Genomic DNA, 19,234 nt, shown 5'->3' on the forward strand with positions numbered 1-19,234 from the left:
TGATAATAGTTATTTCATCACTAGTATCACTACATATTATAAAGCATCATAGTGCCACATTTGATGTGTGAATGCACTAATCTCAAAACTGCTAATCAAATTTTTGCGTTTCGAATATATTATCCAAATAAAACCTTTATGCAACCCATATAAAGTGGGGGCAAGTCAGCCATTTAGTTATTATAACTTGGACTTATTATTAAGTTTGTTTTTATTTGCTGACAAAACATTATTTTCTTTGTTACTGTTTTTTTTTTTTATGTTCTCGTCTAGTTTACGTCTGAAACTCACACAACATGGTACGGTAACGTGTTGAAAACGTGGCTCCCTTAAATTTGTATTACAAAAACTGTACCTAGATACGATCACATTGCGAGTGTATGTTGAAGCCGCGCTTGTATGACGTGCTTCATATATTTTGTAACCGGCAAACAACTTTAGCAAGAAATGGCGTAGTAGGGGAATTGACATGTTGAGGAACAACCGATCAACTAATCGCGTGGTCCTGCGCGGTAGAAACTCCCTCGCCTACTTCGGTCCGCCTAAAAGACATCATCACTATCATTATCAACCGATAGAAGTCCACTTAATATAGGCCTGTTGTAGGCCTTCCACACACCACGGTCTTGCGCCGCCTGAATCCAGCAGCTCCCTGCTACTCGTTTGACGTCATCTGCCCACCTAGCGGGTCTTCCAACTCTGCGCTTTCCGGTGCAAGGTCGCCATCCTAGTAACTTGGGACCCCAACGTCTATCGGTTTTTCAAACTATGTGCTCTACCCATTGCCACTTCAACTTCCAAAAAGACTACGACTAATAAAAATCGACTACGGCGCATTGCTTAAGTTGTTTCCGGTCACTACAACACGCAGTGACGAAGTTTTCGTCACGCCGCAGCTACCCTTCCGACAAACATTGTGTGTTCCAGCCTTTAAAGTTAATATTGATAAGCTTGCTTATAATTTGTTAAAGTTTCAGTCTTGTTATATTTTGTTTTCTTCTGCGAATATAAAAACTAACGCAGATTTTTTTTATTGAACTTTCGTTCCACCGATTTTATATAACTTGTAGGGTATTTCTTAATCTTAAAACGGTGGTGAGACCTATAGAGCGTATTTTTTTTACTTTGTTCAGCTAGTCTACAGAGTTAAAACTTGATTAATGATTTCATGAGAGAGAATCTGTTTCGTTTAATCGGTCTGGAGTGTGAGCAAAGTCAAAGTACGCTCTAAAGATCTAAGCATTAGGCTCGGTATCCACCTAAGCGGAGCGGAGAGAAGATTTGCATAGTCAATTAATCAGATTTTTATAATATGACGTGATCATTTTTTCAAGTCATCTATTATGGTCGACTAAACACATCCCTCCCTCTCCGTTTAGGTGGATATCGGGCCTAACTTAGATTACCTTATTATATATTGTACCTATTGTTCGTTTAGTTAACAAAATATAGTCTTTAGAACGAGTATAACATTACCTACGTTTTATCAATCTCAAAAAATATGTCAATTGCCAGAAGGCCTAAAATGTTATTGGATTTAGGTACTTATACAAAACTTTTTGCCAAGTCCTTTTCTGTGACCATAGCAAAAGTTCAGGATAGAGCGTACCTACTTGCTTAGCAGTCTTAAGACACAGTTCAAACGAGACAAAGTCTCTCACATAAATCTGCGAACCAAGTAGGCGCTGCGCAAACGTAGACCTTTGTTGCCGACACGGCAAACCGCACTGGACACCGCAGTTGCTGTGTCCTTTTGCGGCAACCGGACACAGTCGCCACTGTTGCTGTGTTCAATCAGACACAGACTTTTAGTTTTCAATTACCGACACCGAACACTTTTTGATCGGCAATGAGTACCTATGTGTCAAGTGGAAGTAACTGGATACAAAAAATGTTTACGTCTGCGCAGGGAGTGGCCGATTTCATACTGGTTACTGGTTATATAGAAACCAAATATTCATTGGTAGCTTGTATCCATTGATTTTGAAAGAGCCACCCACTTGTATCCGACACTTGACACAAAAGTGTCTGTACTGTTTTGTACTGTACGCTCTGTAGATGTCAACTTTATAGAGTAAGATTGAGATCTATAGAGCGATCTATAGATCTTTGACTTTGCTCAGACTTAAGATAGTTACCTACTGTTAAAACTGGCATAAATCTGTCTCGTTTTAACTTTAGTCTAAGCAAAGTTAAAGTGCGCTTTGATAGATTTCAACCTAAAAGCCCGTAAAAGGCAAACCTATGTTATACAGTAGTAGTGGTGACTGGTGTAGTGTTAAAAGATTTAGGTACCACTTCCAGGTTATCCCGCTTTCGTCTTATCGAATAAACATACATCCTTACATATAACGCCTGGGCACAAATAATATGCAACTAGGTGCTACCCATGCGTAGACTCAACCCTGCCACTGTACCTACATATTTATGTTGGATGAACATTATTATTTAAGTACCTAATCAATAAAGCTTACACTTTTGTAACTTGTATATAGGTATATGAATTATATAAACGCACTCAAAAATATCTGTCGTCTCTTTTATTTTATACTTACGCCTTACCCACGTCAACGAATAAATCCGTCTTAAATTTTAAACTCCAACCGGAAAACTTCAATATCCTCCTGAAGGATTAATATTTCCACTTATTGAGTTCAAACAAAGAGATTTACAATTTACTGATGAATTTAAATCATTCTAAATATATAAATTACCTCATCATCACCATCATGAACAACCTAGCATCGCCGCGCGCCGGTGAGCAAATGAAGCACGGGTCTCCTCTCAGAATGAGAAAGGTTAGCCGTTATCTGTCCTTCATATTGAAAACGCACTTGCAAAATAACAGTTCCGAGAAATGGACTCCCAAGGAGCTTTCTGACACGATAAAAAATATTTTTCAGGAAAATTTTCATTGGAAATATGTTTTTTGCTAAGGATTTTGGCAGTACTGAATATGAAAATAAAAACAAATAGAAGAAATAGACTGCCCTTCAATATGAAGGACACGGCAGAATACCACGCTGGCAGACTTCACACACCTTTGAGAGTATTATGAAGAATTCAGGAATGCAGGTTTCCTCACGATGATTTTTTCAACCGTTAAAACAAGTAATATATAATAATAGAGCGTGCTTTTTTTTTTTCTTAACTCTTACTTGTAAGAGTATAACAAAAATCTGTCTCGGACTGAGCATAGACAAAGCATATCTATAGATATCCCCTTTATCATTCTGCATTTTGATTAATTTAAATTCAATCACAACCTATCCAATTCAATACCGTATTAAATAGTAACTGGAATAAAAGTACTATGTAGGTTGCTATAAAAATAAAAGATAATATTCATGTAAAATTTATTGTATTTTTTGTTATTTTGAAATCACATGTTGTAACATTCATGTTTTTAATTAAAAATATTCACATTGTCATTTAAATATTCTATTGTAGGTAAACTAGCTTACATTTAGAAGACATAATGCCATTGATTACTACACGATGGTTACTTACCATCAAATAGACGATTGGTCGAGTCACGCTACAACGGAAACATTACCCTCGTGGTTTACATACAAATATACAATATTTATATTACAAATTACAAGAACTTGTGTATTACTGAAGCCTCCACTTCACGTTAGCCCAACGTGTTTGGCGAATGGCGCTCAACGAATGATTGATCCCTTGATGTGTGCACCGAATCCGACACTAGTCGGCAATAGCCAGCGCTGTTCGCACATAGCAAATGTTCGAGTACAACAAGGGAACTTATACACATTCGCCGAGCGCGTTGAGCCAATGTATAAAAGGAGCATTACAATTTATTCATATTAAAATGGCATTCAACTATTACCACAGTTTTACAATACATACAGTTGAGCAACTTTAGTGGAGGAGAATCGGCGAGCTTCATCGACTGAGATCCATAGACCGTACTCGGACCTTGCTCAGACTTAAGTTTCCGTTAAAACGAGACATATTTATGTCAGCGATATAACACTGTCTCTTTTTACTGCAACAAAAAACAAGTAATTTAGTACTTGTTTTTGTCCCATATACAAGTTTGGGCTTCTATATTTTATCACTGAGTCACTACCTATTGTTTTATTCCCAATTTTGTTGATAGGTATCTTGCCGATGCAATGTGCCTATATATTTAAAATTTAAATACCTTAACCTACTACATTGGTGGCTTCGCCAGAGATAAGCGTTGCCCCACTGTAAAGAAATATTGTAATACCGTGGACGTCACTTAAAAAGATTGACTCTTAACATTAATGTATAGAAATCATAAAAATACATCATGCTCTTTGGCTTGCACGACGAATGTTACACTATGAAATACATTTGAAAAAATAATACTTAGAGATCAATTCAACTGAACTATACAACAGATTGAGTTTATGTTATATGCATTAGTGAGTGTTATTTCTGATATGCTACTCGTAAGTGGTACACCTCGCTAAATTATAAATCATACATTTACACTCAAATTCATAGTCAAGATAGGGGCTTCTCTAGGGGACCATTCAGATGACATGTGTCATTATTCAACATAACGCATTGCGTAAAGGTTGATATGACACATGTCATCTGAATGGCCCCCTAAAAAAGCCCCTATTTCGACTATAAATTCCAGTGTTATCATACACTTAATAAAGTACATTTGAGCCAAATAACCGCATCGAGCGGAATAAATTAGAAATGCAAATTTCATTACAATAATGTTGAGAAAATTTTTCAGTCTAGTAGTAACATTTGATCATTTGGCAATACTGTTCAAATTTCACATTACATTATCTACAAATCAAAGTAAACAATTATCGTTAAGTTGTCATAAGGAAGACTAATTAATATAAGCTTTCATTTTTATTTTTTAAATAAATTGTAACTAATTAATTGTAACGCGACGAAAAACGTCGACGACAAACATTCATAATAATAAACTTTGAAGTTTCAAATGATATCGAGTGAAAACCTTACAAAAGTATTAGTCAACAATTTGAGCCCTCGGGTTTCTTTACATTTTTTCAATCACTCATGAAATCACATTATAAAAGACACAGGAAGTAACAAAACTTGGAATACAAATTGGTATAATGGCACCTCAACGTTCCGCTTACGTTATTATAACTTTACATTAAAATAACATTATATAAAAATTACACTTACGGAGATTCAGTAAAATAACGCAGTAACCTTACATTAGTCTAGTATCGGTACGTTTATAGTAGGTAAGTATTTGCATGATATTTTTTACATTGTAGCCTTTATATACTTGTCATTTATATACAAAAATATACATAAATGTCCGGTCGGAGCGTCACTGGTGGATCTTCACGCCCTATTCTATTCATCTCGTATAAAAATAATGGCTAATTTGATAGAACACCATTTGGTTAGGCTCGCGGAACTTCTCTTGAGCTACTTGCGCCGAAGCCCGTCTCATTGCCGATGTTGAACTATGAGCCTTTTCACAATACTTACGGTGCGCGGTCGCATCATAAAATTGTACGACAACGCATCGTAGGAATTTACATGGGAATCACACTGAACACGCATCGCAAGAACGACGTCGCACCGCGACTATTGTGGAAGGGCCCTGTGGAAGGTAAAATACTAAATCCAATTCAAACAGCAGGGTGCAGGCCATAGAAGCACTGCCTACCCCTGAATTCAGGGATAGGCAGTGTTTCTATGGGGATGAGGAGTGCTTCTATCCCCTCATATTCAGGGGCAATATGACTCTAAAAGAAGTAGCTCAACGTTCATTCTTCATTATGACCTAACAGTAAAAATATACCTTACCAATGTCTTCCATGGCTCAAATCCTGTGCACGCCACTGAATACAAGTATACCCCGGTACCAGTGGCGTGCCTGAGTTCGAAGCCAGGGTAGACATTGTTTGTAGGTTACATATTTACTGGCATGTTGAAAAATGAGCATTCAACTATTCCCACTAAGTCAGGCAGTGATTTTATGCCTTGTACAGCACTGCCCTGTATGGGGTTTATTATCATTCAATTAATTAATGATATGAACTTCATTGTTCAAAATCTAAATTGGTATGACTAAGAACAAAGCTGTTCTTTATCACAAAGAATCTTGGCAATACCTACTTCTAATTTAGCCAATTTAAGATTTATGAACAATAAAGTTGACATCACCATCAAACTCTACAGGGCCGTAGCCTGAAACAAAGTAAAGTAAAAATCAATATCCCTCAGAATATGAAGTATACTTAAACAGAAGTTGTCGCAATATAATTGTATTAACTGCACGACTTTTAGAAATGTATGTGTACGGATATTCAGTAACTTTACTTGTTGCTGGCTACAGCCTGGATTTATTACGCAAGCATACTCTCAAACATGGGCTAAACTCACAGGCAGTATTAGTTGTCTTGGAATGTCGTTATTTCAGTACCTATTATAATATCAATCTCTTCAGAGAGTACATGAGTTATTTTGACATGAAAGCTTTATGGTAAGTATTATTTTGGCAGGGAGGGTTGAACACGGAAAAATATCGCGCTCGCTTTACTCGATTTCTGACTTCGCGCTTATTTTGGAAAAGAAATCGAGGGAGCCTCAGGGTGAGATTTATAGAGCGCACTTTCGACTTTGCTTAGACTTAAGATTGAGTTAATACGAGACAGATTTATGTTAGAGATATATATATCTGTCTCGTTTTAACTCTGTCTTAAGTCTAAGCGAAGACTGAGTGCGGCCTATAGATCTCACCCTAGACTTCCGACTACTTTCTGGATACTTCTTAGTATCCAGAAATCTATGGTTTTCTTTCTAAATCAGTCATAATGAAAAAATGGAGGAGAAAGTAAGATATTGAATATGGAACGAAAATTGGGAAAGTTTTTATTTGAGCAATACGGACACAGGGGAAGGTCTAGATTAAAATGGCATGAATTTATCTGGTATCAATTCAGATTTCTGACAATGCAGAAGCAGATCCAACTGTTCCGAGTAGGTATGTTCTAAGAGGTAATGCTAATATATTTTCATACTAACAAATAGTTAATTACCTATTCATAGATCACGATCTAACTTGTTGGTTCAGCGATGACGCAATAATAGAATGGGTTAACTGTGCTAAAATAAACGTTTCGTCCACCATCATTCCATTACAAATATACAATCCATGGAAGTATGTGAAATAAGGAATAGAATCGCTTCATTTTCGTAGCACATCTTTCAAGACACGCTATGTCTACAGCTTTAAAGAGTGTGGGTGTTGAGCCACAAGTTCAAACTAGTACAAAGTAAAAAACCGTTAGTTTTCAAATATATTTTTGAATTCATGATGATCAATGAATTTCAACAACTAGCAAATCGAACCTATAAGAATTCTGGCTCTCACGTGTCATCCGGGAGTAACGAAACTCTGATGCAAACAAGTCACTCATACGCCCTAACCCTTTCAATTTTAGAAAAAGTTCATGTAGACATTACCAAAAACAGGAGTTCTGACAGCTTTGATCGATTAGAGGATTTACTTCATTTATAACTTTTTCTCACATTTAGCCGCTTTTGCACAAGAGTCGCGAGCTAACATTTCATACGGTTTTTAAATAAATTGCGGTTTTGGCTTCCTTATAATGCTGGTTTGGAGATAGAGAGTGATGCGCGTGAACTGTATAGAATGACTCGGGTTGGTCGCAAACTTAACAGCCTTAATGAGCCTGATTAATCAGGCTTATTAAGGCCAGTCCCAAATTATTCGAGCTTTTGTATCAGAGTTCAACAACTTTACAGTCGCACAAAGTTTGTCGCTTACTTGTTCCGCTTATCGGGCTCATGCTAAGAGGGCGCTTGGTGCGCCAAATTCACGTAAGCGTTATTGAATAACGGGGTTGCTCACAAATTATTCAGGCTTTTTAACCAAGTCTATACATTCACAGTGGCACAATATCCACGCTTACTTGTTCTGCCGCTCATGGGGCGCATGGTGCGAAAGGGCGAGCGTGAACTTTAGAATAACCCGGGTCGGTCACAAATAAGTGGGGCTTATTTAGGGCTGATCACAAAATGAATTGGGCTTCTTTATCAGAGTCCAACAAGTTCACAGTGGCACAACGTCCGTCGCTCACTTGTTCCGCTGGTCGGGGTCCTGGGGCGGGTGGTGCGCGACGGCGAGCGTGTCGGGCGAGTGCAGCGTGATGGTGGTCTGCGAGGCGACGGTGGACCGCTCGGCGGGCGCGCGGCACACGTAGCCCAGCAGCAGCGGCACGCCCGGCGCCAGCGCCACCAGCTCCAGCTGCGCCTCCCCAGCGCCACCCGCCGCGCCCCCCACGCCCCCCACCCCGCCCGCCGCGCCGTACTGTCAGACCTTCTGCGGGGGCCGCATCTCGTACGACTGCGGGTACGCGTTGGCGTACGGCTCCGCGCGCCGCGCGCTGGGGCCCGCTGGTCCCGCCGGTGCGGACGCTGTACAAAAATGATCAAGTTTCCATCAGCCACTCCTATGTTCCAACATACAGTTCTACAACTTTTATAAGTTACGCCGATGTATCTGCACATAAATCTTATTTTAGAAAGTCGCGAAAATATCTCAGCCACTCATAGCGCACGTCTCTCCGCTATTGGTTGTTGCCTATGCGCCATGCTATGTACGAATTATAAGCGAGATAGCACGAGTCTTTGTTGTTATTGTGGTTAAAATCTTAACGTCTAGCAATAAGGTCTGTATTTCATTGGTATACATTCGGTTTTAGTCGGCGTTAGGTTGCGCTTTTCTGCGCAAACGAATTTTGGCGATGCGACTTATAAAAGTGCTAGAACTGTACACACAAAATATTAAAGCAACAAAAGGTGCTCTCAACATAACGAGGGATAATAGAATACACGCACACGTGTTTCCAACATAAAACTCACCGAGGTCCCTCGCGGCGTACGCGAGCGGCGGCGCATACCCCTTGTGCTGGCGCGCGCGGCGGTGGCCGGGCCGCGGCGCGCGCTGGGCGCTGCCCGCGCGCCGCGCCTCGCCCGCCGCGCCGCGCATCCGCCGCAGCGTGTTCATCGGCCGACGGAGCGTCTCCGACAATCGCCTGCCACACAATTTTTCAATTTTTTTTTCAAAATTGTTCAATGTCTAATCATTGTTTCCGTCTTCGTATGCATTCAAAGTTATTTAAAAACTCAGAGAGTGATTCCTATAAAGACTAAACAAGGGGGAACGAAGTGGAAACATACAGTAAAGGAACAATTTAATTAATGATGGAGGACATGATAATTTTATGTCATCTCTCTTTATGTTAAGTTTTCATTTTACAAAGTTGCGAACCGTTTTCAAGTTGAAACTAGAAACCCAATAGAGATCTTGTCTAATCATCGAATGAAAGCTCACCTTTTACAAAATTGTGGATAAAACATTATCCAGTTGAAACAAATAATCACAGAAATAAACCCATACAAGTATGAAAGCGTTACCTTGCAGGCGGTCTCTTCGGATTGGAGGAGGGCGTGTGAACAGCGCAGCACTTGACAAAGGCGCCCATGCACACGATGAGGGCCACTCCGCCGAGCAGCACGGCCCACCACTGCTCTGTAACCCACGCTTGCACTGTCTGCAACGTCGCGCGGTTCAGCAGCAGATTCTTCAGCCTCACTAGTGGACCCTCGGCGTCCACTGCGCGGCATTTCAGGAACACATCACAGTAGCCCTGAAAATTATTATCATCATCATCGACCCATCATCGGCTCCCTATTGAACACGGGTCTCCTCTCATTGACAAACTTCACACACATTTAAGAACATTATGGAACTCTTAGGCTGTGAGATCTATAGAGCGCACTTTGACTTTGCTCAGACTAAGACACTGTTAAAACGAGACAGCATTATACCGCTGGCAAAAATCTGTCTCGTTTTAACTGAAACTTAAGTCTAAGCAAAGCTAAAGTCAGCTGTATAGATTTTAACCTTAGGCATGCAGTTTTTCTCACGACGTTTTCCTTCACCGTTAAAGTAAGTGGTACTTAACTGCTTAAAATGCACGTAGCGCCAAAAGTTAGAGATCCGTGCCCAGTATCGAAAACCGGACCCCTCGATTAGACCAACGTTTTAAGTTCATAACCTAACCTAGGCTGGCAGCGCGTGCAAAAATTACAATAGGATTTTTAAAAAAATGCAGGCGTTGAACGACTATCGTGAAAATATATATAATATGCAATACAATACTATTGGTGCTACAACCGTTTTTGTGATCCTTGGCAAAAATTCGACATTCCTCGATTGCACTTGGTCAGAAGCTCCCTCCTTTTTCCTCCCCAAGATTCCTCCACTTAGCCTTGGGTTTGCTGATCGATCTTCCAAGCTGAGTTCCAAGAGTCGTGGGCAAGGCCATAATACACATGACACAAAGCAATTTCAAAACCGGATTACAGCAATTACCTGGAAGTTATCACAAGGGGATCCAGGTCTTAAACTGATACCACCAGTTGGCAGGCCCACTTGGTGAGCAAACTCTGCAGTACTCCTACAGGACTCAGGGTCGGGCCCTGTCTGGCAGGCCAATTGGCACAGTGCTCTTCGGTTCACAACCGCCGTAACTCCGTCGCCTATCTTAGTGGGTGACGAGGATAGGAAGCACTCTTTCATATTCCACGCGAGACATATGGAACCACTGCATTCACCTTTGATGCATAGCTGTGTGCCTGGAAATAAATTATGCATATTAGTTATTTGTAAAATGCAGCTTAAAATCAAGATATTAGACACAATATCAGTCCGTTATCAGTCAATAGAGTCCGGTGTTTTAATAACTATTGTAAGTTGTTGAAGCTATTTCCAAAAGGAAAATGCAGAAGAAATGAATTATATTATAATAATTAAGTTTAACATTCCTCGCACATTTTAACAGGAAGAACAGCACCAAAAAGATTGCTCTGCAATTTATTTATTTCGATAAAGGTAGAAATAGACATACCTACTAATCAAAGGTATCAGAATAGTTTGAAATTGAAGTCGGGCTTCTTGCCGCTAAGAATATACAGTCGAAACTTTGCAGTAGTAAAATAATAAAATCAGAACCATTCTATTACAAAATTATATCACGCAAAAGTATACATATTAGTGAAAAATTCTGAGCAATGAGCATAGTACATAAATATAAGTGTCTCACCATTATTGCACTTGGTGTGGTCGTTCATGGCTCGCGGGGAGGGGCACTCGGCAGAGCGGCCGGAGCAGAATGAGGCGTGACTGCACTCGGTGGCTTCTCGGCACGTCTGATTGGTCACTGCCGACACGAACTCGCACGTATTGGCGTTGCAGCACGGACCTTGCGACGGACTGAAAGAACAATCATCAAATGCAATTCCTGTAACAGTGACTCCTGAACTAAAATGACCAACGCAAAGTAGCTGTTTTTAGTTAAAGATAGAATTCCGTGGGGTCACGCACGCCCGAAGCGATTGACTTTATGCTGCCCTTTTTTCATTGTTTTTAAAATTTAAAAAAAATATATTCAAATACAAGATAGCCCTTGACTGCAATCTCACCAGGTGGTAAGCATCTTTCTTTCTTTTATGACGTTCTGGCGAATTGAAAGACTTTAGGCATTCTCATATTTATTTAGTTAATAGAGGATGCCCGCGACTTCGTCCGCGTGGATTTAGGTTTTGAAAGATCCCGTGGGAACTGTTTGATTTTCCGATATAAAATGTCTATGTCAATTATTACAGGGACGCAAGCTACCTCGGTATCAAATTTCATAGAAATTAGTTAAGCGGATGGGTTTTTAGGAATCCCGTGGGAACTCTTTGATTTTCCGGGATAAAAAGTAGCCTATCTCCGTCCCCGGGATATAAGCTAACCCTTACCAAATTTCGTCAGAATCGGGCCGTGAAAAGGTAGCAGACAGATAGACAGACAGACAGACACACTAGCATTTATAATATTAGTATGGATTATTACCTGCATTGTGTATGTGCTCTCCTCTGACATCCTTTCGCTGAGCTGTTTCTCTCTACATCGTAGTTGCTCAGCTGCCTCGGGTAGCAGCAACGATCGTTACATTCCTTGTCGTTGTAACCTGTCATTTGAAATTTTACTTAGTAAAAATATATAATTGAGAGGCCTTTGTTTTACGATTGAACGAAAAAAAAATAAGATTAATTCAATCATTCACTAATGTATTTTTGGCAAATGCGGCTTCAAAATAGATACTTGATATTTTTCGAATTTAATGCGAAAACATTGTTGTCGGGCCGGCCACTCAATGTTGCAGACCCAAGCATTTTCTACCTCCCAGATGACATGTCTATGGGCTAATCTCGCTGATGTAGCCCACGGAACGGGCGGAGAAGCGACTGTTGTTGTCTGATGTTACTTGTACCTTCTCTACCTCCTGAATGACATTCCTATGGGTTGTCATGCTGGGGAGGATATAGTCTTCTTAACTTACCACAGTCACACTCTTCGCCGTCCTCAACGATCTTGTTCCCACAGAAGGCACCCGCGTTCTCTTTGAGGCAGTCTCGTTTCCGGCCGTCTCGCACCGCGTCCAGCACCGCGCTGATGTTGCCCACGGAACAGGTGGAGAAGCGACTGTTGTTGTCCGATGTTGCTTGTACCTTCTCTACCTCCTGAATGACATTCCTATGGGTTGTCATGCTGGGGAGGATATAGTCTTCTTAACTTACCACAGTCACACTCTTCGCCGTCCTCAACGATCTTGTTCCCACAGAAGGCACCCGCGTTCTCTTTGAGGCAGTCTCGTTTCCGGCCGTCTCGCACCGCGTCCAGCACCGCGCTGATGTTGCCCACGGAACAGGTGGAGAAGCGACTGTTGTTGTCCAATGTTGCTTGTACTTTCTCTATCTCCTGAATGACTTTCCTATTGACTGTCATGCTGGGGAGGATTTAGTCTTCTTAACTTACCACAGTCACACTCTTCGCCGTCTTCAACGATCTTGTTCCCACAGAAGGCACCCGCGTTCTCTTTGAGGCAGTCTCGTTTCCGGCCGTCTCGCACCGCGTCCAGCACCGCGCCGATGTTGCCCACGGAACAGGTGGAGAAGCGACTGTTGTTGTCCAATGTTGCTTGTACTTTCTCTATCTCCTGAATGACTTTCCTATTGACTGTCATGCTGGGGAGGATTTAGTCTTCTTAACTTACCACAGTCACACTCTTCGCCGTCTTCAACGATCTTGTTCCCACAAAAGGCACCCGCGTTCTCTTTAAGGCAGTCTCGTTTCCGGCCGTCTCGCACCGCGTCCAGCACCGCGCTGATGTTGCCCACGGAACAGGTGGAGAAGCGACTGTTGTTGGGCCGGTCGCCCGACGTTGCGGACGCGAACATTATGTAGTTGCCCTCTTGCCCTCCCGGGCGACATTCCGATGGGTAATCGTGCTAAGAGAAGAATACAATCATTCAAAGTAACATTAATGTTGATTCCACACCAAACCACGCGCCTGCACATATTTTAGAGTAAAAGTGGATGGCGTTCGGCGCGTAATCCAAATCGCAAATAACGACTTACGCGCTGGGTCAAAAAATAAAAAAGCAATTCAAGAACTTCAACACTATTACCACTCGACCATCAGAACTATGTTATCCAAATTTGCAACCCTATACGACTGGTAAGGTTATCTAGAAGTGTGATTAAGTGTAAGTAAGTGTGAGTGTATCTAATATCGGATAGCATCGCGTCGTATCTTTGTGTGTTATACATACGCGCGCATTAGTATGCTCTGTCAAGCGAATAGTTTTTCCGTGTGTACATGCCACCAGTTGTATCTATACGTCTTATTGTAATGTTTAACTTACCGGAGAGCCAAAGTTATGTCCGATCTCATGTGCCAGAGTGAGTTGGCTGACTTTAGGCGGCACTCTGCTGTTGTAATTGACGAAGGTGATGATGCCAGTGTTGAGCGAGCGTTTGGTGCTCTGGTACATGCCCCCAGTTGTCTCAGTGTACGTCTTGTACTTTTCGCAGATGCCACCGGAGGCGCCACTGGCGCTTGCCACCCATGCTAGCCCTGAAATAGTCGATTGTTAATATCGAGCTTTAAAAACGTAAGCTGAGTATTTACATATTTAATAGTAAAAGTAAAGTTAATAAAGTAGATAAGTGAATTAAAGTAGAGATAGCTTTACAACATGAATTAAAAATTACAATTTCCAAGTATTTGCAGTACTGGATTTTTTTACATTATAGATTGCTCTAACAGAGTCATCGCTTCTAGTTTTTCAATATAACCATCATACTATTTTATGCGACAAATTAGCTTAACTATGGATGAAAATTAAACATTGTCCTAAATCCAATTCAAACATATTTGTAAATAAATACAATTTTCATGTAAAATTATCACTCGTTTTGTTTCTATAAACAAAATGCCAAGTTAAAGTGTCATACCCAGAGTGCCTCCAGTGAAGTCCCTGTACGTGAACACATAGGCAAGACAGAAGTCCTCGTGGTTGCCGAGTGAGTGGAGATTTAGAAAATTTGACACGTCGATGTTCTCCAAGCAGAACTGGTTCGTTTCGCTTCCGAATACATGTGGCGTGCACAGGGAGTCGTCGTCGATCTGAATAAAAAAAAGGAAGTATTATAGGTGCTTTCAAAGTAAAATTTATTAGTCCGATTTGAGGATGGATTGAGAGTTTTTTAGATCTATTTTGACAGGAGTAACATTCATACGTCACTTTCGCAGAAAACGGCCGCCAAACAGATCAGCTGTTCTGAGGCTGCTATCTTTTATCGAGAGTACCTTTATTCTTTGAACTTCAAACTGTATGTTCCGGTGCTCCTTCTTGCGGCCGTCGAATTTCGTGTACCGGTAGATGTAGTTGACTGCGGTCACGTGGTGCGATATCAGCGAGAGGATCTCTTCGCGGGTCTTGGCGTCCACCTCGCTTCTTTTGTGCGGGTCTCGGTGCTAAAACAATAAATTTTTAATGTATATTTATGTACATACTGTATACCTTTATGTACACGCGTTCAGGTCAAAACGCTGGCTTTAAAAGTTTGAGAATTTGCAAATAGGTTTTCTAAATAACAGAGATCCTCGCTAAGAAAGGATTTCTGAATTCCACAGTAGGTAAGTCTTTTCTGGGCAAGCCAGGGTGCATCAAGTAGTAACTAATCTAAGCTCAGGGTTTTTAGATTTAGACACGATACAGTACTATATTTTAACATTGGTGTTGAAAAAAACAATGCAATACTTACGTCAGGAAAACCTTCCCTAATATGCCGCCATATTAGCGGATCAGTCTGTATGTAGAGTGAACACATATTTCTAATCTTTTCGTCCGACGCCGCTCGCCGAGCGCGCGAATGTTCGCCCGTGTTCGCGGCGCGCGAATATTTGTTGTAATGATGGAAGTCCCAATTCCTGTACATAGAGATTAATTTCATTTATGATTTAATAAGAAAAAACAAATTATTAAGAAATACCAACTTTCTATAGTCAAGAGAACCTAGAGGCTAGGAACATATATTATTTTCTATGTTCTGTGTAGATAGCTTGCCTATTCGTTTTTTTATCAGATAAGGATTTTATGAATAAAAAAATTCATTTTTATAGGTCTCATACAAACTTTTTTTGCACTTCAATATTTTGAAGTTCCAGGCTTACTCACTAACTGAAAACAACATCCAGCTTAAATCCTTGATCCTAGAAGCTAAAATTTTACACAAAGGTTCCCTTTGGAATTAGGGGCCGATATTTTGAAATTACCATGGGATAGGCAATAAAGAGGATTCATAGTTTAGGCGAGCGAAGCGGCGAGCGGTCGCTAGTATAGTATATCGTTGCCTATTAAAGGTGGAGTTTTTCCTTGTGTGATTTTTTATTTCAATGTAAGTATATCCGGTGAGTCACCTAAATAACAAATTATCTAATGGTTTTCCTTATCAGTACTCAATCATCTCCTTGGTTACAATTATAGCAATTACATTCATAGAACCATAATAGTTTCCTTTAACTATAGGTTAACCTTTAATTCGAATTATAAAATGTATATTTTCCACAAGTCACGCGCATAATACGTACGTAGATAATAGTATTATAATTTATAACAATAAAATGTTATCACTGGGATTTTTCACTGTAACCACAAACAAGATAACAATTTCCCATACAAGCAAGATAAATTATTATTATTTTAAACTGTGGAGGAGAGGAGGTAAGAGGTTTTATTACGAGCATGGCATTGGTGTTTTGGTAATAAAATCTAAAAACAGCAATCAATCTAGCAATCAATTAGTAACGATCAAACTAGAACAAATCCATTATTAGTTTTGATTAAGGGGCATGAGACGGGCCTGCCCGCGAAATTCAAATTTAATTTGGTTTTTCGCAATTCGTAAACTAATACGACAACGTAGGCTTATGGTATTTTAATTGCCACAATGGCAGTATCATCCTCACAGGTTTATATAAAAATCTTTACTTGAAAGGGTCCAGTTTAAGAAATTAATTCTAGTATTGACTATTCTCACAAATTAGTTGATACTAGAATGAATTTCTTAAACTGGACCCTACCACTACGAATATGCAAGTACGCGTAACGAGGATGTCGTCCATACCAGAGTTCTATATGCGCTCCGTCCACACCACGTCTGTAAGTCAACAACTAGGCTGGGATAGGAAAAAAGTCTACCTGGACGAATCATCCCTCAAGCTGTTAGGATGCTGCGAGTTGGGCGCCGGCGACTGGTACGTGTGCGTGGGAGTGGCAGACACGGGAGGGTCGTCATCCACACCCGAGTTCTGTATGCGCTCCATCCATTGTACAACCTCGTCTGTGACACCGCACCCTCCAACGTGACCTGAAATTAAAATACTAGAATTAGCCATACATCATCAAATAAAACAAATAAAAAACACACACACAGACCGCTCAAGCAGTTATTGATCAAGCTTGCTGCAGCAGTCGGTTTCAACTGCTAGATCAGTCGCGGGCGGAAGGCACGCGCGACTTGGAGGTGGCATGCGGGCGGAGTGGGTAACTGCGCGAGAGCAGTCGACTGCTGAAGAAGTCAGCGTATGCCTGGTAACTGCTTGACCGCACGATGAAATTTTACGCACTGCTGACCGCCCGGAACAGTCTCGACTGCTGAAGCGGTTCAAGCTGCCCTTGTAAAGGCCAGCCAAACACGTTCGTGGTAGTTAAGGTTCATGTATGTGTCGACGTTAACCATAGTTTTCTCTTCGGCGTCGGTCGACGTTGTGCTAAGGCTTGTTGTTTTTGCAACTAAACTCTGTTACTTTTAACTATGACTGAATAAGGTTTTTAAATTGAAAAATTATAGTAAAAAATATTCAACAAGGCTCTCTATTTAAAAGATTTCCCAGTGTGTAGGTAGATTTTGACGATGATAGCCGACAAATAAAATAGATGGCTGCAGTGCCCACTGCTCAGCAAAGAAATCCTTGTTCTGTAGTGGGTTAAAAGGCATGTTAGTTTAAAATAAAAACAAAACATGAATCACCAAACTAAATACATTCTGCTCTGAGAAGGTATGTAGGAACGTTAAAATGTAAAACATAGTACTACTAGTTGATTTTACACATTGTAGTTGCGATCTAAACGACACGATATATTTCGGAAATGTAAGCCATTCTGCATTTGCCAAAATCCGAAGATACTTTACAAAACTATCATCTAGTCTAGACTGTACAGAGACATAGCGTCTTATAATATGGTAGTCAGTTTTAATTTCATTTGGGTAAAAATATTTGACCTAAGCAAAATATCCTAAATTTTAGGATGTATTATTTAACTACATATCACTATTACACTATTTATATTATTATAAATGCGAAAATATGTTGTTTGTTTGTTGGTTTGTTCTTCAAAGCAAGCGTAACGGATTGACGTGATTTTTTGCATGCATATAGGTAGGGTACATGGTTAACCTCGCGAGTGACATAGGCTACTTTTTATTCCGGAATATCAAAGAGTTCCTTCCCAAGGAATTTTTAAGAAATCATATCTACGTGGATGAAGTGTTATTGTTTATGTTATTAGCAAATTTAATTAACAAGTCTATCATCACTTTGCTTCATACCAAAGTCTAACATTTCAGTGTCACATCCCGCCACAAAAACAAAGTTTATTTTTAGCGAAGGCAAATATTACATAGGAATAAAATACCAACCGAATCGTCCCCAGTTTTAAATTTGAATTGTATTGAAAGGGCTGTGTGTTGGTAAAATATTTGCAAATACCGAAACCGGGTAACAGAATCAATACGCCCGTATTTCACTGCAATCGATCTGGCAGGTTGTAATATTTCGCATAATGCAAGAGAATGTTTTAAATTATTCATGACAAATCCAAGTTTGCGGTTCAAGTTAGCGCTGCCCGGGAAAGGAAAAATAAAACTAAGCGATCGTCAGCCGCGTCGCCGTCGCGACAGTATCAGCCAAAGGGAAACTTGGACTTGGATATTTAAGGATCGGACATACATAACGCGTGACGGAATGGCGTTCAACACCTAGAAGTTGTAATACAAGGGAATATGTTTACTTGTGTAGAGCACATAACGGTCCACACTCCGCAATCCTGTGTTCTTAGTATGAGATTTTACATTTCACCAGCGTTGATAGAATTCGAGCGTCGAAACACTCCAGAGCGTTAATGTTAAATGGAACCTAAAGTACTTTGTTTTAAAGCTCAAGTTTCTCTATGCATCTAGTCAGTGCTCCAAGCGGAAAAATTACAAAATTAAAATTCGTGGCCTGAATTTTTGTCATTAACCCATTAAGTCCATTTTACTTTGACGTTATTGTATTTTGAATTTCGATGCTCTAATTCTAACAACGTTGGTGAGATGGAAAAGCTTTTGACGTGACAACGTCTTATAATTCGATAGAGCCGGCTGCACGCACGAAAAAACATGACTCATGCGGCGTTACCTCGCTCTGAGGCGTTCCATGTAAGGCTTGAAGTGCAAGCGAGAGCGCGGATCGAGCGACAAAGAAGCACAATCGGCCTTTGTTGTCACGTTCAACTATCGTCAGTAAACCGACTTTACAGACAACCAATTTTTTTTCCATAATTTGTTTCTCAGTAGAATCTGTATTCCGATTTCCAAACCGGTACAGTGGTAGAATCACGGACGTAGTATGAGAGAGACTAATTGTCCTACATGAAAAATAAATAAATTTTGATTTTGATTTCATACTAAGCTGTCTGACAAGCGTCCGTTCAGTGCAAAGTTGGTCACCGTGCAGTTACCGTTGCGCTTTGTGTCTGTTGA

At 40.4% G+C, this 19,234-nt stretch overlaps 1 protein-coding gene across 1 annotated transcript in view; it reads right to left on the bottom strand.

The window, feature by feature from the left end:
* Window positions 1-3,344: 3,344 nt before the first annotated feature.
* The window catches only part of LOC123867893 (disintegrin and metalloproteinase domain-containing protein 10), a 68,134-nt gene continuing 52,244 nt past the window's right edge, over window positions 3,345-19,234 (bottom strand). The window contains exons 5-16 of the mRNA XM_045910205.1: window positions 16,630-16,798; window positions 15,194-15,359; window positions 14,736-14,903; window positions 14,381-14,552; window positions 13,789-14,000; window positions 13,137-13,371; window positions 11,933-12,050; window positions 11,139-11,308; window positions 10,409-10,671; window positions 9,448-9,680; window positions 8,893-9,065; window positions 3,345-8,445 (exon numbers count right to left, since the gene is read on the bottom strand). Coding sequence (XP_045766161.1) covers window positions 8,342-8,445; window positions 8,893-9,065; window positions 9,448-9,680; window positions 10,409-10,671; window positions 11,139-11,308; window positions 11,933-12,050; window positions 13,137-13,371; window positions 13,789-14,000; window positions 14,381-14,552; window positions 14,736-14,903; window positions 15,194-15,359; window positions 16,630-16,798 — 2,183 coding nt within the window. The 3' untranslated portion in view covers window positions 3,345-8,341. The remainder of the gene's footprint in view (window positions 8,446-8,892; window positions 9,066-9,447; window positions 9,681-10,408; window positions 10,672-11,138; window positions 11,309-11,932; window positions 12,051-13,136; window positions 13,372-13,788; window positions 14,001-14,380; window positions 14,553-14,735; window positions 14,904-15,193; window positions 15,360-16,629; window positions 16,799-19,234) is intronic.

This window comes from Maniola jurtina, chromosome 8 (genome assembly GCF_905333055.1).
Source record: "Maniola jurtina chromosome 8, ilManJurt1.1, whole genome shotgun sequence".
Classification (NCBI taxonomy): domain Eukaryota; kingdom Metazoa; phylum Arthropoda; class Insecta; order Lepidoptera; family Nymphalidae; genus Maniola; species Maniola jurtina.